Raw genomic sequence first — 27,861 nt, 5'->3', positions numbered from 1 at the left:
TCATTATTCTAAATTATTGTTATCATTTTCGGAATTTCATACCATGGAAATTCTTTTCTTTGAAATCTCTAAATATTAAAGTGAGACTTTTTGGAAAATAACAAATAATTAGAAGGAAAAAAAAATTCACTAGATAATTTTTAGATTTTCACAAAAATTCTGCGACCTTCTCGTACCGGTGATTAATTTCATTGTTTTCGGAAATTCCATACCGTAGAGAAATTCTTCTCTCGCCACTGTATTTAATGCCTTAGAAAATTTTCCCATACAAAGACCTTTATCTTTGGAAACAAGGTCAAAGTAATAACCAAACAATAACCCACAAAAGAAATGTTATGATAATAATAATGGCAGCTAAGAACGTGTTCCGCTTTTTTTTTACTCTGACTTTCACTCTCATTTCTATTCTCAAAGGCTCCGGTTGACCGGTCATATGTTATTTGATCATATTTTTCCGAGAAAAAAATAATTTGAATAATGTATTAAATGGATACTGGACCGTGTATTTTTAATATTAAACGGTAATTTTTAACCCCGTTATTAATCGGATTAAATTGCGATACAACTTAAAGTGCCATGTAAATTTCTGCCAGTGAGAATTTGATGCCTCGGGCGGAATTTGTTGGTGTCGATGGGACATATATAATCGTAACGCTCCGATTATAATTCCAGTGACAGTCACCTTTTGTCGCGATCTCTGGTGGTTCACGGTTACTTTGAGATGGTATTTAGCGGATACTTCGTTACCCACGTTCCGGGCGGCGTTGATCTGAATACTTTAAGAGATATTGAGTATCTGCATCATTTAGCATTGTGGTAATTTGCTGAAGTGAGTGGAATCGGCATATTGTGTGACCTTAAATCGGGAATTCGGTTTAGTTGCTTGGTCACCTAAATAACGCACCCGAGTCCCCATGGGACGATGTGCTGGAATCACCTAGTGTGACAGAGCTTGGGTGTCTCCTGATTCTTTCGGTAACTTAAATCAGCGGTTCCCAGACACTTGTAGTTGTGGACACCCCCCCCCCCCCACACAAAACTTGGTGTTTGCAATGAACCCCCATTTATAGCAGCAGAAACTATATTCATCTATGAACGAGAATGTTCTCGAACAATGGAGAACATTCTTCCAGTACTAGTAATTATGATACGATAGCAGTGCTATCTACTGGACTGCAAAAGAACTAAAGCAATGTTTCATACTCCTATCGAGAGATATCACCACAAACACAATGTTTGTCAAATTGTAACAATATTACTGCTGCAGTCTACCACCGTTGCTGCGGTGCTTTTGCGCATTAATTTAATAAAAACTTTTCTTTTGAAGTTAATTCATTAAAAAAAAAATTTTTCAATTCCGCTTTTCTTTTAATATACGATTAGGCCGTGAACCCCTCTTGTCCAGGCAGCCCTAATTGGGTACCTGACACAAATAATCTAAATCATAATGATTTAATCACATAATAACTGAATACATGTGTTCAACCCATAGCCCGCGGGTTAAATATGGCCGTCCTATTCATCTAATGTGGCCCCTGAGCTCAAACCTAATATTTTAAAAATGAACCAAGCAGCACATTTGGAGATCACTCAAGTGACTCACGGTGCAGTTTCATATCACTTCAGTGTCCCACGACAGATTACTTAAGTGATCAGCGATGCAGTTTTATATCACTTTGGTGTCCCCGCGGCATATTACTTATTATTATTTTTTTTTATTGTAAACAAATACACACACATACACATTACACAAATACTGGACAATAACACACAAAAAGGAATACAAAAGAAAAAAAAAAGACATACACATATAACGAATATACACTATGTGGCCCCAAGGGACACTAAGTCCTTCCAGGAAGCCAAAAAGACATTGTATTACAATTTTTTCGCCGCCATTGTGAGCCGCCAAGTATGCAGTATACTTAAGGGGATTTTAATTCAATTTTATTTTCAATTCAATTAAGGGAACGGTGGAATATTTACAGTTAAACTTGAGTACCCTTGTTAGGTAAACATGTTTTAGATAGATTGCAACCATGTTCCTTTGATTGCAACGTTAATGGAACATGTAATTTAGATTTAAGTCAGTATTTCACGCGTACAAATTTACGCCGAAGCATCGAATTTTTTTTTCGGGGGGGGGGGGAGGCCTTCACTGCAGTTCTCAAGAGCAATAACTTGAATACGCCTAGCACCAAACCTATCTTGAGCGACAAGCTAGTATATTTTTCTTACCTCGTATAAGAAGCAACATCTGCCAAAACACAAGTAGTAATGGAGTATGGCTGTTGAAGAACAATCGATGTGGTTGGATGATACCTGAAGAGGACTCTAAGCCGGAGTTTTCCACAGTGGGTGGTATCGTCGGTTGGCGCTACAAATATAACATGGGATCCTAAGGATTTTCTTAGCTGGGGGCGACGGGATAACTTTTTTCTGTGATAACTGGTGAGCGCAGAAAATGAGAACCAATAATTAAACGTGGATTATTTTTCCCATGGATTCGAAAGCCCGTTGAGGTACTAAATGTGATAATGTTATAAAGGAATGCGAGATAATGTTATAAAGGAGTGCGAATGCTCCGTGAAAGGGAACTTTATAGTCCCCATGTAAAACTTTAGGGTCGAACTTAATATGAATTACAATAACGTGAAAGATGTGAAATTTGGTATGATGGTAGTGGCGTACGCAAGACCGACCTTTGAAGGGGCACAAAAGATTGAGGGTCCCAAAAATTTCTTTTCCGAGAAATTTTGAATACCACCTTTCAAAAAAGCATTTAAATTAACAGAAATCGGTCAATATAGCATATAAAGAGTATTTTCTTTAGATATTTCAATTTTTTTACTGAAATATTAATTTTTTCTTTTAATTTTTGATCGGCTTCGTGGGAGGCATGGGATTCCTGAGCACCACTTTCTTCCTTGCGTACGTCTCTGTGTGATGGTCGCGTTTAATTTTACCTAGACTTTATAAATATGATTAATGACAACAAAAGGTCTAGGGGAAGAGCCATCTAGGGACATGATTTTGCAACGTACTAAACGGTGTGTGATAAAATAATTTTAATTATATATATAGATTATCTAGTGAACTATATTTTTTCCGACTCATAATAAAAATCAAGCTCTAAAATGCTAACAAATGCTAATAAAACTCTAAAATAAAATATCTTATTTAATTGACAATAATAGCATTCAATTAGTAAATCTGGCGCTGTTGCATAAGGTCTTACGCCGATCATAAATTTAAAAAGTTAAATGTCATTGATAAAGAAACTATTCTCAATTACTATTAAGTGGGGGTGTTAATGTGAATTAGATTCGAAAAATTTAAGGAAATGGCTTTCCACAGTTTCGATAAGTGACCACTGTACAGTTACTCTTTCAGTACGATATGGCTCGATCCATAAGCGTATGCAAAATTTTCTCGGGGGGGTTTCAATTTTTTTTTTCTTCTGAAGATGGGGTTGCGTTTTTCCAGCAAAATAACACTATAATCTCGGCTTGAGGGGGTTAGAACCCCCCCACCCCCGCGTACGCCAATGGCTCGATCTCTTGCAGAAAATTGTAATTAATTATTTTCTGAAATATAGTGATTCACACTCTCCAACTTAGTGTATATACAAAACTACAATCTGCAGCTTTTTCATTTGAGCAGCGTCCTTGAGGGGAAGTCTACAAGTCTTATAAGTTATAACGAATAACTAGCGAGAGAGCCAAGTACGGTAAACCTGTCTTTTGCGGGGGCCACTGTACAGGGCGTCCATAATTAAAAGTAGCCTACAGGCGAATTGAATGTTAAAAACCTTCGGGGTATGATAACGAAATTTGAAACCAGAGGATCTCGTCCTGGAAGAGGAAGAAACCCCGTTTCTATAGACGCAGTTCAGGAGGTTTCGGTTCAGGTGGAAGAGGACAGAGCTTCGAATTCTCGGGGTTGCGCTAGTGTCAGGCGTGTAGCACAGGCGTTGGATAGGCAACGTTCAACTGCCCATAAGATCATGCGGAATATCCTCCGATATTATCTGTACAAACTTCCACTTGTGCAGCGCTTGCTTCCATATGATTATCACGCTCGGCTCCTGTTCTCACTGCAGTTTCTAACTCACGTTGAGTTCGATTCAGAATGGCCTTGGAATATCCTCTGTACAGACGAAACGCCTTTTCACTTGGATGGTGCAGTCAATACTCACAACTGCCGAATTTGGGAACCAGAAAATTTGCACACTATCTTAGAGGTTACGTTGCATTCATCAAAAGTGACGGTATGGTGTGGATTAACTGCATCATTTATTCTCGGTCTATACGTCAACGAGGTGTTAAGTTCTACAGGTCCAGTGGCATGTTCGATCACCGGGAAGTGATATGCATTGCTGTTACAGAACGAAATTTTTCCGGCTATGCAAGCACGTCACTGCCTTGCAGACACAATCTTTATGCAAGACGAAGCTCCTCCACACATCCATGCGATTTTTGGCTTTGGGGGATTTGAAACGTCTGGTAAGTCGTGACAATCCAAGAGCTTTACCTGATCTTATAAGCAGCATTTCACGACACGTGCTGAACATTTCTCCCGCACACACTTCGGTCAGTTGTGGAACATGCCATCTTGCGATTTCACATGGTATCTGAAAATGATGGCCATCATGTGGGACATGTTTTGTTGCAGTAACAATCGTAAAAGTGTTTAATAATTGTTGAAATTGTAAACCTTTGCCTAAATGTGTCATTTCTTAATAAAACGCCCTCTGGTGGCAACATGTGCAACTATTTTTTTTCCTCTGAAACAAATTCCCATCACTTCATGAAGTCTTCCACAAAATTTCACAATTATCTGATGACTGATTTCACCTGTAGGCTACTTTAAAATATGGTCTTTTAATTATCGATGCCCTGCATGAGTGAATTTTTTTTAAACTTTGATATATAGTGTATAAAGCACTGTAATTAGATAAATATATGTAATTGTCCTCATATTTTAGTTCATGAGCTCAAAAATATATAGCAGAATATCATATTCAAATTTTGTAATGATGCAATGACTAGATTTTTAGAAACCATATTTAAAAACCCCAGAAAATATCAAAAATAGCATTCTTCGCAGAACACGTTTAAAATTTTTATTCGCGTATTACTTATGTGCAAAAGCGCAACGATAAAGTAGACGTAATTTTGATTCTAAGCGTCGCATAAACAAAACAAGGCCTTCTTTGGAATCACAACAAACACTGCTTTCATAAAAAAACACAAAAAAAAATAGAAATGGAACTTAGTCCTGTTCCTTAATGAAAGAAATGCTTTCAGAACTAAGAAAAATCCATATTTAATGAAAGAAATTATTTCATAATCAATTCAAATATTCGTATTTAATGGAAAAATGGTTTCATAATTAGTGAAAATACATATTTAATGAGAAATAATTTCAGAATTAAGAAAAATTCATATTCAACGAATGAAATGATTTCAGATTTGATGACAGTACGCATTTAGCGGAAGAAATGATTTAAGAAAATGAAAGTTCATATTTAAGAAAAGAAATAATTTCAGAATTAATGAAAACCCATATTTTACGAAAGAAATAATTTCAGAATTAATTGAAATGTGTGTGAAACTAAACAAATGATTTCATATTTGATGAAAATTCATATTTAACGAATGAAATGATTTCAGAATTAATGAAAAATTCATATTTAGGGAAAAAATAATTTGAAATATTAATAATCAAAGAATAATTCTGCTTTGTTCAACTCAAACTTGATCGAAACAAGTAAGTTTAAATAGTCCCTATCAAAAAAATGACGACGGACATAGGGACAGAGACGAGAGAAGCATAACATCAACTTCACACACCTTCCATCAGGGACTAACTGATGCGGTGGGAAATCACGTACACGTACCAAATGGGAGCCGACGAATATAATGTCCCTTCTTCTCTCCAGAAAAAAAAATAATTCTTGCAATTTTTTGAGGTCCCCTCGTATGTCGAAGAGAAGTATGAAATTCCAATGCATCGAAAAATTAAATATAAATTTCTAATGGGATATATGAAAGACCTAAACACTAAAATAATAGATTTAATAGTAATTCAGACCTAGTCGATTGGCCAATAGGGAGTTAGAGAACAAAACAAACTTTATAGAATCTTATTGCGGTGAAGAAAGAGAATGCGCTTTGCTGAGAGAGATATGAATGCATTCACCGAGTGTGTGGCTGCTGTTTATTTGGTTCCGGTGAATAACTGCCCAAAAAAATAAATGTATAAAAATACTTGTTGGCACGAGACCTATTTTTTCTCTCTACCTGTTAAATCATCGGAAAAGTCGCCTTGACATACTTGAAGAGAGAAATATGCCATTTCCAATATCAATTGGGAAAAAAAACAATAGGAAAAAAGATATAACGAATACACACGAGACATTCATTGGATTCTTCCACCATTTTGACTTTTGCGTAGAAGATAATAAGAAATTATTCAACCACGTAGTCGGTATCAGGCTTCACGAACTCTCATTGAATTCATTGATTTGTTTGTGTGTGTGTGTGTCCTTTGTGATAAATAATAACACGCTATTAAGTGCTTGTATTTGCTTGTTTACGAGAGCTAAGCCCTCGACTGGGTGGAGTTTGGACATTTGAGGCTTTCGGTGTACAATACTCGGCGTAGCACTGACTTTAACCCCAATCACTCTTAATTTGATGTGAATTTTCGCGAAATTGAATCAAGGTCGAATTTCGTATATTGAATTTTTTCTTCGGTAAAAATACCTTGGCCGTACGTCGTTGTCTTTGCCTGATTGTGATTCGTTTCGTTTGTTTTATGCGTTGGAATTTTTGGTGCCGCTTGGTGTATTCTATTTTTCATCAATATATGGGTCAATCAAATGGAACACGTTTTTGTAAATATATTTGATTTGTATCGCAGAACATAGAATCATAAGCAATTCATGAGGAAGTTGAAGTGGACCTTGAACTTTCATTCTTATATCAAGGTGTCGTAGGAGAAACTATTACAGCTCCATATCCCTCCTCCCATCATTATTCTGTCAATTAAATGCATATATTTTACTTAGGGCAAATAGGTAATATAAAATGTGTTTTGTCATGAAGTATTTCTAATGACATAAGTAGTGTATCAATTCTGGCAGTATCAGAATAAAAAGAATGAGTCATACATACAAGAACATGGGTCTGGGCATCTCCAGAAAATTTTTAGGTTTTTTAAGTCTAAAAAGTATCAGTGCTATTGTAAATGGAGATTTTACATGTTTAGTCAGAGGTGAGAAGAAAATCATAGCAGTTTCTGAGAGAGTTTTGATGTAATCCATGATTGTTTCAATCTTGGTATCTCTGCGTATATGCTTATTTCTGATGAACCAGAGGGACCTGGTAACTATTCGGAGTATCACATTTTGGAAACGTTCAAGAGCGACACCATTGGGATATCTAGCATACATTCAAGCAGGAGCTGCGTAAAGTAATGTAGGTCGCATGGTCAATTTATACAAAATAAGTTTGTTGTTGATTGAAAGAGGAGTATTACGCCTGCAAATTTTTCCAAGGGACCCTCTGGCTTGTTTAATAACTTCAGAAGAGTTATAGGAAAACACTGGCTGGCTCGCTTCAATGACATATTACGCAAACTGCAGAAAGTCATCATGACCAAACGGTCCAGCCCGTTCTATTTTATAGACAACTTTGGCACGCGTCTTGCGGAAAAACATTCCCGGTACAGCCTTCCAGAACATTCCCGTTCACTGTACTGTGCATAAAATGCATGTCCACCTCTTCCTGATTCGTGAAGCCACTTATCCCTTCATGTGAAATTGTGAAATTAACATTTAGTTTCTATACTTCTCATTTGATCTACGCAAACCTAATACTTCATGCTAGAAGCTCACACAGTTATGATTTATATCATATTGTAGCGTTGTAATAAGGGTCTTGTTCTGCGTTGGTGTAATCAACGTTATTTCCATATCGTCAAAGATGAGATATTGCCAGCAATATCAACTCAGCCGCATATTATGATTCTTTTTTTGGGGTATGAATACATGACTATATATGCTCTGTATCCGCACAATTGATGTACAACTGTCGTCTCCATTGTCTATGCAAGCATGTCATTGCGTATTGAACGAACTCTATTGTTCCTGATAATTCACTATGATATGTATTCAAGCCCGATAAAGAATCTTTGTTTGGTAATAACTAAGAAAGATAATAAGACATTTGTTGAATAATCTTGACAATATTGTGTATAAGTTCTAAATTCTATTCTAACTTCAATTATGTTTTTTTATTTGCAGAAAGTGAATATGAGTTTCAAGTGTAGAGTAATAGCTGTCTTATTCCTCGTTGGTAAGTTTCACTTATTCCAATATTATTAAAATACAAATATAAACAACACAACAGGCAAAATGCCCAGCGAGGTGGCTGAGAAAAAGATGTCCATAACAAATATGTCATATATTTCAAAAATAAAGCAACCCAATTAAAAATGTAATTGGGAACATTATAAACAATATATACACATGATAAAATATTATACAATGCCCATAAAGAATACTTATGGTTGTCTTATTCTAAGTATGAATAGCTTCTCGATTTACCCCAAAATGTTTATCATACTTCTTTTTAAACGTCTCAATTGTGTTACAATTTACTACCTCTGGGAGTAAGCTATTCCATTTATTGACAACCCAATTAGAGAAAAATCCCCCCCCCCCGTGACACCATAACCTTGCATTGTCCTTTACCAATCGATAGTGGTGTCCCCTTGTAAAAGCAGTCGATTGGCGGTGTACTAAGAGTTCATGGCCCATTCTATCCATCTCATTGAAAATTTTGAACACTTCGATCATATCTCCTCGACATCTGCGTTCATCCAATGTAAACATATTCAAAAAATGAAGTCTCTCTTCATAACTCAAGCCCCGTGTTCCAATAAGGACACGCGTAGCTCTTCTCTGCACCCCTTCAACCAAGTCTATGTCCCTCTGTAGGTATGGTCTCCAAAACCTTACAGCATACTCCAGTCCAAGACGTGTGAATTGTGTACTGTGTAACATTATAAAAACTCGGGAAATTAAATTTTCATCACCTGGCAGCACAAAGTAGTTAGCACACCAATCTCTGGTTAAGAACGTCTCGCTTCTCGGGGAGCTTTATATCCCTCATGTAAAAGAAATGTAACAAAATAGGTTGGATAAACAAAGTTTTAAAATATGTGGTAAATACTAAAGGTGGTCCGATTAATCGATTAATCGTGTCGGTTAATCAATCAGTTGCTAATCTCAATTAAAAATTTTAGTTGAGTTAATTGATTCAATTAATCTGATTAAAGTTCGATTAAAATTTTTATCTAAAGTTCGATTAAAATTTTTATCTAAAGTTCAGAATTTATTGTGATTTATTAGACGAAACCGTTTAGATGCCTTAAATTATATTCCTAAATATAACATTTCAGGTAAGTGGCCATATTTAAAAATATTTGAGTCAATACTTTAATCGAATTTTTCGACATAGAGGCAATACAAATCGATTCAATGAAAACTGGTGATGATTTCAGTTTAAAATTGGATTTAATGGAAGTTTTTAAAAAGACAAGACCAATATAAGTTATCTTTACTGTGAATAGCGGTTTTTATATTCGTATTCCAGTACGATTTGAGAGCAGTTTCCAAGGGAAAAAATGTAACGGTATGAGATTGAAAGTAGCCCGAAATCAAAAATCAGTGACTAACCTTAAAATCACTAATTTAAAAATTCCAAGATGGACCAAACATGTTTAGTATTATTTCAAGTAAGCTGCCTACATTTCTCAACTTATTAAGATTCAATGAATCAGTCGATTAAGGGATTAAAAATTTTTGATTAACAATTTAAAATTTTAGTCGATTCCCATCCCTAGTAAATGCATATTATTAACTCATCAAATATATGACATTTTCATCGATGAATGTATAAACGGGATGTCTCGTGAAGAGTGCCAGATAGGTATATAAATAGGTTGATTCTGTGTGAAAAATTAAAATGAATATAAATAGAAATCGAATCATGATCGCGTGATATATTCACTCTTGCAAAATATTAGCCGGAGTAAGCATAAAAATTTAAAATTTTATATAGCCTCTAACGATGAAAAAAAATTATAAAAATCGTAAAAGTATCCGTTATATCGAAAGAAATTTACGACGTTAACATCCACATTGGAAAACGTATGAGACTTTGTATTTCGATGACTGATGTTTTAAAAACTTTTTATTCGATAGAAGTGAATTCTCCTAAGCAACAAAACTTATTTGAACTTTATGGGACACCCTGCACATTACAGAAATACAGTAAAACCCCTCTTAATGGACACCCCTCAGATGCAGTCACCCCCCCCCCTTTTAAGGCCATATAATAATTACTCTTTGTATAATAAAAGTATGCATTTCAAACCCCTAATTAACGGTCATCCCGTGTTTTACGGAAGAATTTTTTTGTCTCGCTGGTGTCTACAACAGAGGGGTTTTACTGTATTCAAAATTTGTTAGGGTACCGTGGAACAGCCGCAAGGATTCCGCGGAACAGCTTCATAACCATAAAGGATTCCGCGCGAGCTTTTACATTGGAAACCTGAGCGATAGGAAGAGGCACAAATTTTAATGATTAAAATATTGCGTACTGTATAAAAAGTACTAATTTTTATATTTTCCGCCCTATAGTATTATCATTTTGACGGAAGGAAAACTATCGCAGCTAAATTTTCCATTTTATTTTATTTTTTGTATATATGTTACGGTAAATGTGATAAATCGGTTGTTGTACATAATAACCAGTTATTATGCATATTTCCCAAACGTTGTTGATAAATTTGTTAAATACTGAAAACATTATCACTTTTAACAACTATTATGCATAATAAACACACAGGTGCCAGGTTGGCAAATTTGATAAGTACTTGAAATTTATCGCATTTATCTCTGTGATTATAAATAATACTAGTGTAATCGAGGAATTTGATAAATATGAAAAAAAAAAATTCTAAACGAATCTAGCATATGTGATGAATATTGTCGGACCCTAATATAAATGATAAATTTTACGATCAGACCGCGATATAATGATACAATACCTGTGTATGAATTCTCATGTATAATATATCATTTAGTACAATTTATCATGTTCACCAACGATGCGACGCTTGGGTATTATGAATAATCGCAGGTAAAAGTAATAATTTTTTAGTACTTATTAAATTTACCAATGACGCTTGGGTACTATGCATAATCACCGGTAAAAGTGATTATTTATGGAATTATTTATTATTTAATTATTATTTAATCCATTATATGCCAAAACGTTTTCAAAAAAAATTACTTAAAAATGATATCATGAATAAAACATGAAATAAAAACTATTTAGAAAAAAAGTTTTATTAAATTAAAATTATTAATTAATTAATCATTATTCATTAAAAATTTTAGAGTATTTTTATTGAGTTTGTAACGTTTATAGAGATCAGTTCAAAATTTAGGTACAACAATCAAAACTAAAAATTCTACTGCTTAATTAGAAATGAAAACAAACGTCCCAAAAAAGTGACAATGGTAAATAAAGGGTTAATATGATACTTCAATTCTAGAATCATCCATGCAATATTTATTATTTTCGGACACTTTTCGGGAAAACCCCTGAATGTTTATTAATCAAGTTAAACACTCTATAACAATTTCGAAGTTTAATCAAAACAATATTTCATTAGTATATTCATTTAGGAGAGTGTCGTCAATGTTGAATTCACTTTGAATCAAAGTGCAAATTTTAACTAAAGCAAATATAGGATATAAATCACAATTCAATTGCATTTAATAAAATTAATTGAATTTAGATATCAAGTTACAAAACATCTCAAAATTTACAGATGAAATTGTACTGAAATATATATATTGAGGCAAAAGTACAAGTACATATCATATTCTTTTATTTTATGTAAATAAAAGAATTTAATAAAATATTATTGAAATGAAGGAATAATCCTAATGCAATACTCAGTAAGAAACTGATTATTACCCAAACGAAGAAAACAAATTAATCAATAAACAAATTAAAGAACTGGTTTATCACGAAACAAATTAATGATCTAATCAAGAGACTGAACTGAACAAAGGCAATAAACGCGGAAAAATTAAGTGGAAGAATATCGATACACTTTGGCAAAGATTTTCATATATTAATTCGAGATAATAATTATTAATTATAATTGATAATAAAAGTATACACAATATTTACAATATATATAATGTCAATAATATTAAAGATTATAATTGTTATATTAATCGATTATTCTCGATTTTTCTTCCAGTGGCTGTCAGTAGAGCCGAGGAAAGGGTATGCATACAGTCATTTCTTGCATTGATATAGTTATCATTTTAAAAATCCGTAATTAGTTAATAATTAGTTATTATCAGTTTAATTTTGCTTATGTTATCTGTGTAATAACTTAACGGTGAGATGTGTATCTCAGAAACTCTTTTAATTGGCTCTATTAAAGAGCAGAAGCGAATCAATTGAAGAATCTGATTGTCTCAGAGACATTCACCTATCAGGAAGAGGAAATCCAGAGTCTGAAAACTTAAGAGGAAAAACTAATGAAGTTTTTAATTTCCGGTTTTTTATTTTATTTTTCCGTTTATCACTTCGTTATAATTGCCCTAAATTTGGATGACATAAATGAGACATCAATTGTGCCTACAGGATATTGCGTTTGAGTTTAATTGATACTTTTATCACAAAAACGTGACGAATTTTATTTAATATCCCTCGAAGAATCGGTATATGTCAAGGGTGGCCAACTTCTTTCTGTCCAAGGGCCAACATAATGGTCAGCTGCAGCGTCGCGGACCGCATTAGGGTTGCCACTCCGTTGCGTAAGCTGCACCAGCGTGAAACAACCCAAAAAATTCTCAGATTTGTCTCGTCACAAGTAATATGGTGAAATACGGACATAATTTAGTCGTAAAATTTTTACCTTGGGCTTTGTATTCCTCCATTTCTTCATAAATTGAAATTTATTCATTGTTTACCCGATTGCGTTCCCAGCTTGATGTTAATGCATTAAAAATTTGTTGCCTTTGCTGATTATTCCATCCAATACATTCAAGGTTTGACTTTTACAGGGAAAAAATTTGTTTTCCCAAATTTTTCTCTAATTATTATTTTCCCTTACTCCTGATTTGACCCCCTCCCCTCTTCTATAACGGCACCCCGTGTGGAAGCATGGATTATTACGCAGAAATATTGCAGGCACGGTAGACTTTGAGAAGAATTTCATTACCTTAATGAAAAGCGTGCCGAAAGCCAGTTGCATTAATGCATCGACCATCCGCTCCGAAGGTGCCCGAAATGGGTAAACACGTGATGACACTATGACAAGAGGAGAAGGAACAGTCCCTCTCGTATGAACCAAGCAGACTACCTGCGAGAGGATTCACGCGAAGTACAATTACCCGGTGCTCTTTGCAAGTCCATAATTAGATTCCACATTTACGAAACATGTATCCTTATTACCTGAGCTACCTTCTTTAACTAGAATGTCGATGGTTCGGTTTGAAGACGTACCAGTCTATTGCAATCTGGATTGCCACTAATCTTTCATGTTGAAATTTAGCGTCGAGTGCTAGTCTGTTTTCCGCTCAAAAATAATCATCTTGTCTGAGCGGAGGATTCCCTCGGTCAAAGTCACAGCATCAAACCCTTCTGTCAAATACATCAAATTTTTGCTCTTTGGAATTATTAGGGTCTAACAAAATGTTTTAACAAAAATTCAGCCAATGGTGTTTTCAATGAAGAGTCATTGTTTAGTTATTCCCTTTTGAAATAGTGAGTCATTTTTTAGGCACCTTGAATATAGTATAACAGTGAGGATTGTGAAGAGGAAAAATTATTGTATTTTAATTTAAATCTGTTAAACATTACTTTTTTATGATAACACTGCTCAACAATGATTTTGTTTTCAAAAGATACTTCAATGATTTTAGGATGATTTTGGGGTGCTGATTCCGAATCTCATTGGTTTTGTCAGATTGGCTCTAGTTTTTGAGATAAAGTAAAAATTTAATTTCAGTGGTAATACCATAAGCATCCTACGAATCACATTGAAACTGTGCACTATAAATAAATACAGTAAATCATTGGGAAAGATAAAATTTCAGTGATTTTAGGGAGCTGATTCTGAATCTTTCATTAGTTTCGCCGAATTAGCTCCTAGTTTCTGAGATAATGCATACTCTCAACAATGTAATTTGTAAGCTGCTTATGTATTGCCATTGAAATTCAATTTTTTACTTCCAATTACTTACTTAATTTTTAATATCAAAAACTAGAGCCAATCTGGTGTCTGAAAGATGGTTATTTGCTACATTTTTTCCGAAAAGGTTTTTTTGTGAAAAAAGGTTAAATGAGATGTGAAACACTCCGTTGTAATGATTTTGGTGTTTAAAACTACCGCATAAGGGCATACCAAAGAAGAACATATGTAATTCCTGATGCGATTAAGACTTCGAAATGAGATGCCTTTAGTTTTTTTTTTTTGTTTTTTTTTTTTTGGCGTTTTCTGTAAAATTTTAAAATCATAACATATGCCTTTCTTCCAGACACCCATTTTTAATCATTTTCAAATATTTATTTCTAATCATTTCCTCAGATAAAAAGACAAACAAATTACGGAGGCTACGGTGGCGATTACAATGGCGCTGCACCATACAGACCCCAGGGCCACTATGCACAGCAACAACAGCACCAAGCCCAGCAAGTACAGCATTACCCACCGCAGAGGGCACAGCAGCACCACCAGGGACACAAACCTTCAGCACCAGTAAGTTTCTGAGAGTCCATTGAACCAATATCTTTGGACCAATGTTTGTGGAATTACATAAACGCTGCTGCGAAAAAAATAGAATGAATATGCTTTCTAGATGTGTGGAAGGTTCAATGCGTTCGAAGGTCCTCGGGCTTCTTAAAGATATGCCAAGCTTTAAAGACTATTGCCAAAGAGCACCGCAATTATGTCAAGAGATTAAATGCGGAAAATATATGTATGCGATTTTTATGCCTCGGAGTGGAGATAAGAGTATGCAAATTGACCCCGAAATGTATTACCTGCATAAATCGAAGAGGTTATTGGGTATCTGGGTACGTATTATAAATACATATATGCCTTTTCGGAAGTTCTTTCGTACTTTCTTCGAGGTTATAACGGAAACAATAGCCTCGACCAATGGTTATCAGATCGGAACCACATCGATCTAATCTTTTTCGCCTCTTAAAGTATGTCGTCGAGAATAAGAATTATTTCGCTGGTGTATAATCTCTAACTCGATTTTCTATTTTCTTTCCCCGGTGTTTCCTGATGCCGAAATTATGTGTCAATTACAAGCAGAAAATAAGATAAAAAAGAAAGCGTTTTTTCTTATTTTCGGTTCAATGAATTCTCGGGAAAAAGAAATGATATAGGGAACGATTAAGATATATTTGTTCGTGTCGTGGTAATAATATCGCTTTAAAAACGCGATCGGCAATTGCAGTGTTGTGATATAGAGGGAGGTGGCCTAAACAAACAAAGGAAATGAAGCTTTGTGTAAATCGCGTCATTAGAAGAAAATGAATAATGTTTCCTTTCCCCCCCCCCCCCATGTCTCTTCCTAAACTTTGGAATATCGTTCGAGAAATTTCCAGATTAATGATAACTTCTGAATAGAAAAAGTGTTATTTCTTTCTGGGCGTTGTCCCGATTTTCGGTCAGGAAGAGATTCGATGGTGGGTCCCATTGATGATGATGGTGCATTCGTCTTTATATAGAATGCTATTTTGATGTTCATTCGTCCATTCGAGTCCTCTAAAGCCAATTCAGGTGGATAATCAAATGGTAGAGATTCTTTCAATTGGGACAAACTCAGATTTGATTACTCCTTCAAATACGTGGGAGTGAATACCTATTGAAATGTGTAAGAGGCTAGCGTATGTGAGTTCCGCTCACTCCCTAAGCCCGCGTACGAGATATGGTCATCACTCGAAATATCCAGGAGGCTTCGATATTCCTAGAAATACGCAGGATACTCACGTACTGATAGAAATTGCGTATTATTATACTTGCGCATCACTATAAATGAAAGAAAATAGTGCGCACCCTTTGAAATGCGGAGGAAGCTTTCATTTTCTTAAAAATGAGTAGGAAACTTGCTAATTCCTAAAGATACGTCTAAATATGCTAACTCGCTTTGACCGGGAGGTAAATGAGCCTGACTTTTGCTTTTCTTTTTGTTATTCCTTGTTTTTCTACCCACGCACAAACCTGTTGCGATCGCAGCACCACAGCTTTCTCCCATACAAAATCCAAGTCGCCTCTGATGCATCAACTACCGATTTGATCATCGAAAGTATGACTTTCGTTAGTTATCTTGTAAATCATTGTGACCCCTGTCATCTTATTCACATACGAGAGCTCAGCGAATTACTCAGAGATAACGCATAGCGCGAATGTGTAGACGACATTTACACGTGCGTGGGCCTACGATAACCACATACCACTACTAGAAATGCATAAAAGTAATTCGCACCCTTTGAAATGCGTAGGAGCTTTCTGATGCGTTGAAATGTGTTGGAAATTTTCTAATGCATTGAAATGTGTTGGAAACTTTCTAATGCATTAAGCAATGTGTTGGAGACTTTCTAATGCATTGAAATGTGTAGGGAACTTGCTGATCCCTTAGACATGCATAGACCTACTAGTCTTGCGTGCCACTAAAAATATGTAGGTGGTTTAAACACGTACTACCTTCGGGCACGCCTCGAAGAACTTTGAAGTATATAATAACATGCGAGTTCGTTTTTGTGTGTGAGTTATCTACATACAATTTCATCTGTTGTGTTGCTTTGTTATACAGATTATAACCATCTGGCTTTTAATTTTGTATATCGATCTCGTTGTCGGCACATTACCACATAAAAGCAATTAATTTGTGTAATACTCATCGCTTTACCAATATACATAAAATAAATAATTTGTTTCCATCACCTCTCTCTCTCTCTCTCTCTCTCTCTCTCTCTCACGCATCTCAGAACGATTGCACAGTTCAATGGAAGACATGAGCAGTTATGCATGTCCATTTCCATTAAATACCCACTTCTGATGAAATCGGTGTCATACATTTAACATAGCGTAACATACATTACGAAAAGTTTTTTTAGTGTTATGTTGGAATCAATCAATAAATCAAATTTTTTTTTTTTTTAAATTTCTCAACAAATTTACTTTTTTTCATTCGATTTTCATTGTTTGATACCAAACTGTATCCAGATTTCAAGTAATCGATATTTTATTGTTTTTATTGAATTATGTTCCAAAATGCATTGCGAAAAAACATGGTGAGTTATATGTGTAGGTAGAGGTTGAAATTTGCAGTAGTTATTTACAAAATTTAATGAATTATCCTTTAGCAGTTATTCTCAACTGGCCAGATATCCTTAGCTGGCTGTGAGTGAAAATAAAGTGAAAGGGGAGCTATGGCAGGTGTTCCCATACGTTCTTCTGCTCCCGTATGAGCATCCGCGAAACAAATTTGGCAGATGTGCCCACTTAAATATTAAATTTCACTGGCAGGTGCTTCATGATAAATTTGTTTATTTAAAAATTCGGACAATTATCTTTTAATGATTTTCATTTTCCCCTCTTTCCTCATTTCTGCTCTCCATAAGACTGGCAGATCTTCGGTTCTATCATATTGTCGTTTTTTTAATAAGAGACTGGTAATCTTGGGATTTACTTAAAGCAGTGTTTCTCAACCACCGGGCCCTGATATCATTCATACCGGGCCGCGAGTGATTAACCGTTTCATTTTTCTTCGTTCATTTTCCATTGGTCGTGTGTTTGACCGGGCCCTCGACTCACAAAAATGAATAAAACCGGGCCGCGGGCTTGAAAAGGTTGACAACCACTGACTTAAAGCAGCATCTTTGAAAGCTTTTTGAATTCTTTCCAATGGTCTCAACATCCTTTTGCAAGAAAAGCTACTTCTCACACTTACCCTTAGTGATCAAATTGAAGAATACAGTACTTTGCTTTTGTGTATGAAAAAATTATTTCCAACGTTTTTAAAAAAAACCATTTATTTTTAAAGATAATTAGTTCTATATATTTGCATTTTTTTTTCTTTTCATCGTTGGTGCCTGTTGTGAGAGTGTGAATGAATAAATAAATCAATAAGTAAGACGAACCATTCCATATAGATGGATGCCGTTCGGCAGGTTGAGGCAGGGAACCCCAAGATCTGACAGCAACAAGCACTAACTATCCCGGTTATTTTTATGTACCTCAACGTATTCGTGACAATGAACAAGCCTAATATATTCCGTCTGTCTATTTCTAGGGCGAAGAAGAGAAGAACGAAGGACCTCACCCCCTAGAACAACTTCTCGAGAAATCCAAGTTCGAATGCGGTGCCAAAAAGGACGGATACTACGCTGACGGTGACGTCGGATGCCAAGCTTTCCATTACTGCGTCGGAGGACACAAGCACTCTATGATGTGTCCTGCTGGTACCGTCTTCCACCAGGTTCACTTGAACTGCGTGCCATCTGACCAAGACATCTGCGGCAAGGCTGAAAAGTTCTTCTTCGTCAATGACTACTTGCACAAGGTAAGACAGAATTATCCATGATATAATCCAGCGATTCTCAAAGTGTGCATCGTGGCTCCTAGAGGTGTTATCAACCTTTCTCAGGAGCGTCGCGCTGAGTTGTTCTTATTAATGTGCACCTATTAAATGTCATGAAGAGGTAGTTTGTTAGACTATTCCGGTTAGCCGTTGATACATGTCCAGCGTGGCACTTACGTCAAGTTCACATATATGTTTTTATGATTTTTCCACACTGCGGTGCATAGGCCCATGTGGTGCTTACGGAGGAGTGTAGACTGGTGTGAATAAACAAAAATGAAAATAGTATCATTGGTGTTGAGAATAAGTTAATATTGCATGTTTCATTTTCGCATTACAGCCTCTCGACCAGCGAGGACCCAACAACACCGTTCTCTATCACCAAAGATATTATCCTGACAACTACGCCAACGGAGACCCATTCGTTCCACCCCAAGAAACCCAAGGAGGACACAAAGCAGCAGCCCAGCCCGCCTACGCACCCCAACAAGCTTACCATCAGCCAGCGGCCCACCACGGATACGCACAACCTCAACAGCACCAGGCCGCCTATCAACACCAACCGGCTGCTAAACCCCAACCTTCAGCTCCTTTCACACCTCAACAGGCTCATTACGGACCTCCTAGGCAACACGCACCCGCAAAGTAAGTTCCAGTAAACAAATACGTTAAAATCTAAGTTGGACACCGACGGTTCCAATAAAACATGCCCAAGTGGACATTCTGTGTCAGTTCAAGTTGGCAGGTTCTGCTGGACCAATTATGTATTTTAGGCTTAATAGGCTCAAATAAAAAAAAAATTTATATTATTTATAGGCCCGTATACCATCAACCTCAGGCATATCAAGCCCAACCAAGACAAGTCCACCATCAAGCAGCACCGCAACAAGCCGTCAACTACCAGGCCGCAGCAGCACCCGGCGCCAACTACGCACACGCTTCTCAGTCCCAGGCCCTCCAAGCTCACCGTGCCGCAGAAGCCGCCGTTCTAGCCCAGCACTACCAGGCACAGCAGACACAAGCTAAATACGCGCCCCAACCTGCGCAGGCTCAACCTCAGTATGCAGGCTATGGTAATAACGCCGGACCACGAGTGCGATACGGACAATATTAGGAAAAATTATTGTTATATTATTAATGTTTTGTATATCAATACAAAAAAGAAATACATGTCACAACAATCACACACGAAAAAAAAAATGATTCGTAATCCTTGTCATAGGACCAAATCAGTCACCGCAAATTTATGCTGAAATTTCGTTATGAGCCCGACAAAAAATCTCATAGTTTCAGTTCTCGTTATCATTTACAAGGTGTTTCAAAAATGTGTGTATAAATTTCTAGGAATGGATAAGACCCACAAACACAAATTATATAGCACCACCACCACCACACCAGATTATGGTCTCCCGCTAAATTAAATTATGTAGTAGGGAAGGCACAACCTTTTCGGCAAGATATGAAATATTGCTACCGCTCAAGACAAAGAAACTGATATAAATAGGATGACCAAAGGACCCGTATTTTACTGGACATTTCCTTAATTTTGACCGTCACAACTTTTTTTTATAAAAGATGTCCCGTTTTTTCCGTAACTTCAATGATAAATGGCAAATTTACTTACCTTTGGCAACTGTTCTGTCGATAATGGGCAATTTCTATAGTTTTCTATATATATAGGGAATCCCAATTTAACGTATATTTAACGAAGAAATATGGTTATCCCGCAAGTTATACATCGCATTGTTCAACGCCGGAACACCATTCATATGAGCCGGATGAAAACCCTTTCAGGGTTGACCACATTTTGGCCCGTGGGCCGGAGAAACCCAAGACATTGAGAAATATATATATAAGTATTATAATATATATGATACACATTAACTGCTTATAATTTCATTAAGTTAAAAATAAACAGCCGATTTTAATTGAAATGAAATAAATCAAAGTTTCAAATGGTTTTTAATCGAAACCATCTTACAAAATTGGAATGAAAATAAATGCTGCCATTACTATTCTAGTAGTTGACACTAATTAATTGCGCTGAACAATGACAAGTGTTTTTGAGATATTCAAACTTGAAAATATCTTTTGTTTATTTGCAATATTCTCTCTAAGAAATCCTAGATATCACAGAAAGTGAACTTGATTATATTTCATCATAAAATTAATATTTATTTTTAGAAGGTGTAGAACTTACCCGGATTAGTTTCTAATACTTCGTTTGATTTTCCAATAAAACTTTTCTCGATGTCACTCCATTTATGAAGTTCGATTTTACGTACTGTATCTTAACGGATCAAGCATCTGAAGAATCAAATACATCAACTGCACTTTTTGATTAAATTAAGGAATTATATTTTGGATAAAGGAGTTATATTCTAGAATAATTAGCATTCTAATTAAGAATTATATTTTTTGGAATTATATATAATCCAGGTTAACACCTGAATTAAATTTTCTAGAAAGATAATCCAATGATTTTTCCTGTTAGCAAAGAAAATTTTCAGCCCATTTCCCGATTCTAACTCTTCGTAGAAAATTTCGCGAGGCACGTATATCTTAAGGGAGATTTCTTTTCACGGAGTTTATATACAGAAAACTGTGTGAAATTTGAATGAGAATTTTCAGCGATTAATGACTGAAAATAGAACTGTTAGCAAAAAATCAATAAAATATTACTCAAAAAATCCGTGCCTCAGTTATCAGTGTATGTTGAATTGCTTCGGTACTCGCCCGCCATTCTTGGTAGTACAGTCTGACGTCGGGTATGTCTGTGAATTCCATATCAACCATCTCTGAGTTTGCTAATTCAGAAATGAGGAGCTTATTTTCAAAAGGGAACATTTCCATTTTTTTCCGAAATGCACTTTTTAACGGTTTATGAATCTTTGGGATAAGCTCTGTCAAGTTATGCAACAGAGATTATTCAAACGGGAATATTTTTCGTAGAAATTATTACAATGTGAAATTAGTCGTTTCTATCAAAAGGGAATATCCACCTTTTTCATACTTCGGCATTTTTTATCTCTCACCACTGGACCAAATATGTTGTCCACTAACGAGGAGCGTCCATTAATGAATAGTAAGATACACTGAGTCCCGTCGATGCACTTAAAAATTGTGTCCGTCAGTGGAGGTGGTGTCCGCTAACGGGAGTGTTCATTATGTGAGGTTCCACTATTGAAAAATCATGTTTCTTATGTTAATGAGAAGAGGGCAGTAAGGGTACCTTCTTGGGATAGTTTTTTCCAAAATTTCCAAAATTCAAATGTATGTAATTCCCTTGAATGTGGATCAAGAAACATAATATTTAAATATTTTTCCACTATTCCTGCATGCTACCTGTTGGGCTATTTTCTACTTTTTTCTACTTTTGTAAAGCAAACGTATTCTGGGGGAATACTTTTTTTTACTTCTACTGTAAATTTAACAAAAGTGGAAATGTGTCCTTTTGAAAATAAGCTCCTCAATTCATCTTGCAATTCAGAAGTTGAAAAATGATAGTATCTCCTGAATAATTTATGAGAAAGTACTCACAATGAGCATCATAATTAAGACGAAGACCACATTTCCAATCCGACATTGCGTTTGTATACGATTCAATCACTTCCAGCATTCCAGTTTGCACGTGCATTTACGAAACACCTTGTACATAAAATCAAGACCAAAAACTATCATTAATATCTAAAAAATAATTTATTGAGGAACACATTCCCAAAAGGTGTTAATTATTCATTTATCGAAAGCATAATAAACCAATGTCCTAATCTGAGTATCAACAAGATGTACCAAACTGAACCATTTTCCTACAGCTGAAATTGATGGAAGCTGTACTTGTATTTGCCAAACTTTTGTGATCCATTTAGTAGATAGAGTTTTTGTACCTTTTTTTTTAATATATTGATTTCTAATATAAATATTGTTTATAGAAATTCGTACCATATTGTACGTGATTCAAATAAAGTACGTTTTTCTAATTCGTTCGTCAATATTTCTGCTTTTAATCACAGGTCTTTGATCTGCTTTTGCTGCAGGGCCGCAACTGAATGCATAGTCAGCCGCGGCGATCACGCATTTTGGCGCCTCCTTGTAATGTAGAAGGAGAGGTTAAAGGGTAAAATTCGAGCCCACTCTGACCCGTTTGCTCCCCCACTCCCAGTGGCGGCCCTCACTTTTTGTATTAATTCTCATCAGAAAGTCAAATAGGTGCAAGTGATTCAATGATAAAAATCCGACATACTTGGTGTTGTCAGGCATAGAATGAAAAAATATTTTTAGGCTTCGCTATATCTAGCAAGTTTTTAGATAGCAATCAACATACCGCCGAACTCTCGTCGAGATTGTAAGAGTTTTCATTAAAACAGAATTACAATTACACGTTTCGCTATTGCATTAATTTTTTTGGCCGGATGTGTTAGACGTGAATGTTTTTGTTCGAGACGAATGCAAGAAAAGCTGGAAAAAAGTTGAAAGGTTTGTTTCCCCACAGACTTCACATGCATGTCTTCCTCGTCATTATACGGCATTACATAGGTCTAGGGTTCTTGACCTTTTTCAGCCGTGACTCGAGATCAATAATATGATAAGCTAAGCTACCTATCGGTCTATTTTTAATTAAAAAAATATTAAGTATTTCTGATCGACAAAATGTTCGTTTATTTTGAGAAATTTGTGAAACCAGCGCGCGCGCGTGTGTGTGGTATCTTAAGGTGGGCCAACAGGGCCTATAAGCCGAGGGCCGTCGAATCAAATAGAGGGCCTCAAATTATTCAAGAGGCTTTCACTGAGTGAGAGATTCTGAAATTATACATATATACAGTATTTTTCTTTAATGATACAGAATATTTTCATTAATTCATGAATTCCGAATTTTTTTAAATTCTGGAATTATCTCTCATGAATTCTGATTTTTTTTAATTCTGGAATTTCTGAATTTTCGTTAATTCTGGAATTATCTCTCGCATGACTTCAATTCTTATTCATTCTGCAATCATGTTTCGTTAATTTTTCATCAATTTTAGAATGATTTTTTATTAATTCTCAAATTTTGTTCTTCCATCAATTTTGAATTCTCAAGAGGTCCCCAAAAATATCTGGGTCCTAGCCCCAGACCTCTAAAACGTGAAGCGTTGAAGAGCCACTGGAACCAGTAGTGCAACAAATGCATTTTAACCTGATTTGTGGAAGGTACTTAATCTTTTGCGATATTGTTACCAAAACCGGGCTTGAAAGTTAATGCAGCTTTGATTGTTATGATCACAAATAAAAGTTGATAATTCAAATTACTTCTTTTTAGTTTAAAAAAAACCCAAAAGATGTCACTTTCATATATGTAGATCAATTGAAGAGACTTTTATACTGCCATCTAGTGACAAATAAACTAAACGCAAAATCTATGATGACGGTGATTATGATAGTTTATTCACCAGAATAACTCTCCAAATGTATCAAATTATTCTCCAAACTAAATAAAATTGACATAAATTTTACTTTCGAACATACTTGAAGTTATTTTTAATACAAGTTTATTCTGGAGAGGGTACGACATTATCAGTTAACACATTTAATAGATACTTGTTTTTGAGATATTAATGAAACCCTCGTACAATCGTGCCTTAAACTAATGAGTAAGGAAAATAACGAGCTTTGGTAACGCTCGGCTCTCACCAAATCTCATTGGTATTAATTTTTGAAGGGGTACAGGTCGTCCCTGTGTGTGGCTTGCCTACTTCGTGCAAGTCGCCGGGTCGTTGTGATCTGCCCTTATTATTGTTTGATAAAGAATTATCTGTTAGAAAATGTGAAATGCTCAAAACACTCTTGTCACGTGCATCGTGCGACTTTTTACTTTTTGAAAAGTTTAGACATAGAATAAACAATTCCAAATTGAGCTGGCTTTTCTGATTATACAATTTTACGTAAGTAGTGAATGGAGTCGTATAGAAAGTTATTCATTTAACTACTCTACTCCTTTATTAAGAGATAGTATTTTTTCGGATAATATACTGAGAAATTAAATTTTCTGAATGTTATGCCGAAACTATTATTTGGAAAGAAAAATGATGTCTCCTCCGGGAATCTCACTAATGAAAGATAATTCCAGAACGATGAAAAGTGATAATTCCAAAATTAAGGGAAGAGATAATTCCAGCATTAATAAAAGAAATTATAATTAGGAAATAATTCCAGAATCAATGAAATTTTTCAGCATTAATGAAAGAAGTTAAGAAATTATTCCAGTATTAATGAAATAAATAATTTAATCTTTTTTTTATCTTTAAAAATGAGTTTTATATTAATTAAGTCTTTTAATCTTTAAAATCCAATATTTAGAGACGGAAATACATTTCAATGGGGAAATTGCCAGGCAGAAACTGTGTTTCCACCAAGTCACGTGATTTCCTTGAATGCGGTGGCCGGATTCTCCCTCTAGTAATATAAGCTCGATGACTATATCCCTAATAGGGATCATTTAAAATGAGGATAGCAATGGATTTATAGATCACCGAGAATTAGCGAAATTTAATTATTCTCATTCGTTATTTTACGGAAACCAGCAGTTTTTTTTCTTCCAGTCTCAATCATCCTAAGATCAAATAGCCCAATTTCCTTATTAATGCAAGATAGTGGATACAGCTCCCACAGGTGCCACTAACGCTTAAAAAAAGTGGCATAACGTTTCCTAGATAGAAAAGCACACACACACGACAATTAAAAATCTCATAACTTTTCTCAATAACATTTAGTGATTTGAATAGAATTCAAATATTTTATGTGTATATTCTAAATTAACCTCAAATGATGTTAAATAATCCAAATGATGACAATCATTCCATTTATTTATTATTAATAGACATCTGAATTTCATTGAGTCGAAACCACAGTCATATCGTATGCTAAATTTTCTGAGTAAATAGTCGTATCATAGAAACAAATGCTATGAAAAAAAACTTTTCTGGTTAAAAATGATAAGAGTGGTTAGTTTTAGTGAAGTGAGATATTTATAGTACCACTTTTTTTTTTTCGGTTGTACTATCCAGTCGGTATTATGTCGTAAGAGCATTTTTACTACGAGGATTTTAAATTTATTTCAATCAATCAGAGAATTGAACACTTCTTTTTTCTTCGCTCGCGTTCGTTTAGCTGAGGCCCGTCTTTACTTCTTATCTTCAGCGAAAGCCTTTTGTTTTAAAGTTCATATACCAATCTGTTGTATTTTTCACTTGGTGGCTGCCGTCACGTTATAATCATTATCTCTTCTGTTTAGATGAAATTTCAGAAGTAGCACATGATCCCTATTGACCTAATAAAGAGTAGCATCTCTGTCAGTGCGCTAGAAAAATCTGTGAAACACACTTCTTGGCGGGAACTTTTAGGGTAAGAGGGTCTGGGGCTCTCTTCTACCTGACCGACCTGATTTTCGTTGAAATTAAGTTCAAAAATTTAATATAATGTAATGCTTCCAAAGGCAGAGGAGAATGATGATGGGTGTTGTGCTTTTGTTTTGCCAACTTTTACTACAATCCCTATTTTGAATGGCTCTTAGACAAATCCAGTCAAGACAATTTTTTTTTCTTTGTGGGAATTTCTTTTTTCTCACGGTTAAAGTCACAGTTCAAGTGTTTAAAAAGATTTGATTGAAAAGTTTAATGATTTTAAGAGTTTAATTTGATATTTTTTAAAATATGTTTGAATGCTTGAATAAAGTATAGAAGAGGTATTCAATGAGTATATCTGATTTAATTTAAATTTATTATGTTCATGACAGATTCACAAAGTAATTGCACTTGATAATAATAGTGTTTCAACTTAATGATCAAAATTTTTCAAATGTGTACTTATTTTCTGAGTAAATATAATCATGCAGAGGTTCGGCATGGCTCTGTCCTGAAAAACTAAAACTGAATGAAAATTTATTCACTAATAAAGAAGTATGTGTACCTCTTAATCAATTTGAGAAATTCTGAAAAACTTTCTATGGTGAAAAATACCATGGAATGCGGTTTTGAAAGGTAGGGAGAATGTGAACAGGAAAATGTGAAAACTATATTACAAAAAAAGATTGACCATAATACTATCATATATTAATAATTTCTCTCTTTAGATTACTTAATTTTTAGAAATCATGGAAAAACTTCAATTTTCAAAAAAAATTTAAAATGTAAATTTGCACTTCAATTCTTGAAGAGCAAATTTAAGTTCAAGTTCTGTGTTCAAATCCCAGTTCTGGAGTGGACCTAGGCTAATGACAATTTTTCTGAACAAATCCCATGAATCTCTAAGAAAACTATTGTTTTGCATTTTATTATTATAAATAACACTTTAAAAAAATTTGACATGAAAATTGAGACATGAAAAAAAGGGGAATATGAGAAACTTTCCATAGAACTATTTGACATCAGCAAATGCAGCCAACATGGCAGTAAATTGAAGGGTAAAAATGGTAAACATAAGAGCCAAAAAATTTCAAACAATTTAAAACAATCATGTTAAAGTGTCAAATAAGCATTGCTAGATAATGTTGATGTGAAAAGTGTCTGGTGGTTTTTCTAAGGGCGGTATTTATTGACATGGTTTAAACTAGTCACAATTTTTTTATGAGATATCGACACAGATTGGTTAAATTCAGATTTTTAACCAATTTATGTTGATCTCTTATCCAAAAATTATGACTAGTTTAAACCACGCCAGCGAATACGGCCCTAAGGGCGGTATTCACCGACATGGTTTTAACTATAGTCATAATTTTTTTGATAAGGGATCAACACGGATTGGTTAAATTCAGGTTTTTAACCAATCTACGTTGATCTCTTATCCGGAAATTGTGACTACAGTTTAAACCATGTCGGTGAATACGGCCCTAAGTCAGTGTTTCTCAACCTGTAGTCTGCAATCACTTTTTTTTGGATAAAATTAATTCTAATAAAACTTAAACAGAATGAAATTATTCAGCCTTTGTAACTGACGTTACTTTTCTTTCCCCATAGGGGTTAAAATAAAAATTATACCTTCATACTTGGGTTAAACATACATCATCTTGAGAATAGCAAACCTATAGGGTGCAATAAATAAGGGATATCCCTAAATTTTATTAAAAAATTCAATTTACTGCTGAAACTTCTGCAGGTTGGGGGAAATGAAGGACTGCTACATAT

The 27,861-nt window shown here is 35.0% G+C and overlaps 1 protein-coding gene and 1 non-coding gene across 2 annotated transcripts in view; both read left to right on the top strand.

Moving 5' to 3' along the window:
* LOC149084087 (uncharacterized) overlaps positions 1 to 21,374 on the top strand; it is a 31,066-nt gene extending 9,692 nt beyond the window's left edge. Inside the window, exons 2-7 of the mRNA XM_089235448.1 lie at positions 8,312 to 8,363; positions 12,355 to 12,380; positions 14,695 to 14,865; positions 18,416 to 18,685; positions 19,044 to 19,348; positions 19,520 to 21,374. Of these exons, the coding sequence (XP_089091574.1) occupies positions 8,321 to 8,363; positions 12,355 to 12,380; positions 14,695 to 14,865; positions 18,416 to 18,685; positions 19,044 to 19,348; positions 19,520 to 19,817 (1,113 nt within the window). The 5' untranslated portion in view covers positions 8,312 to 8,320 and the 3' untranslated portion in view covers positions 19,818 to 21,374. The remainder of the gene's footprint in view (positions 1 to 8,311; positions 8,364 to 12,354; positions 12,381 to 14,694; positions 14,866 to 18,415; positions 18,686 to 19,043; positions 19,349 to 19,519) is intronic.
* A 2,942-nt stretch (positions 21,375 to 24,316) lies between these two features.
* LOC149084086 (U12 minor spliceosomal RNA) lies at positions 24,317 to 24,470 on the top strand. Its single transcript, XR_016193051.1, has one exon. It is a non-coding gene; the product is annotated as a U12 minor spliceosomal RNA (small nuclear RNA).
* The last annotated feature ends 3,391 nt before the right edge of the window (positions 24,471 to 27,861 follow it).

Source organism: Pholcus phalangioides, unplaced genomic scaffold, assembly GCF_987345545.1.
Source record: "Pholcus phalangioides strain wild (caught in Gottingen) unplaced genomic scaffold, Ppha-v1.0 ptg000008l_1, whole genome shotgun sequence".
NCBI lineage: Eukaryota > Metazoa > Arthropoda > Arachnida > Araneae > Pholcidae > Pholcus > Pholcus phalangioides.
Note: the sequence above shows the minus strand (reverse complement) of the source record. Positions and strands in the feature narration are given on the sequence as shown.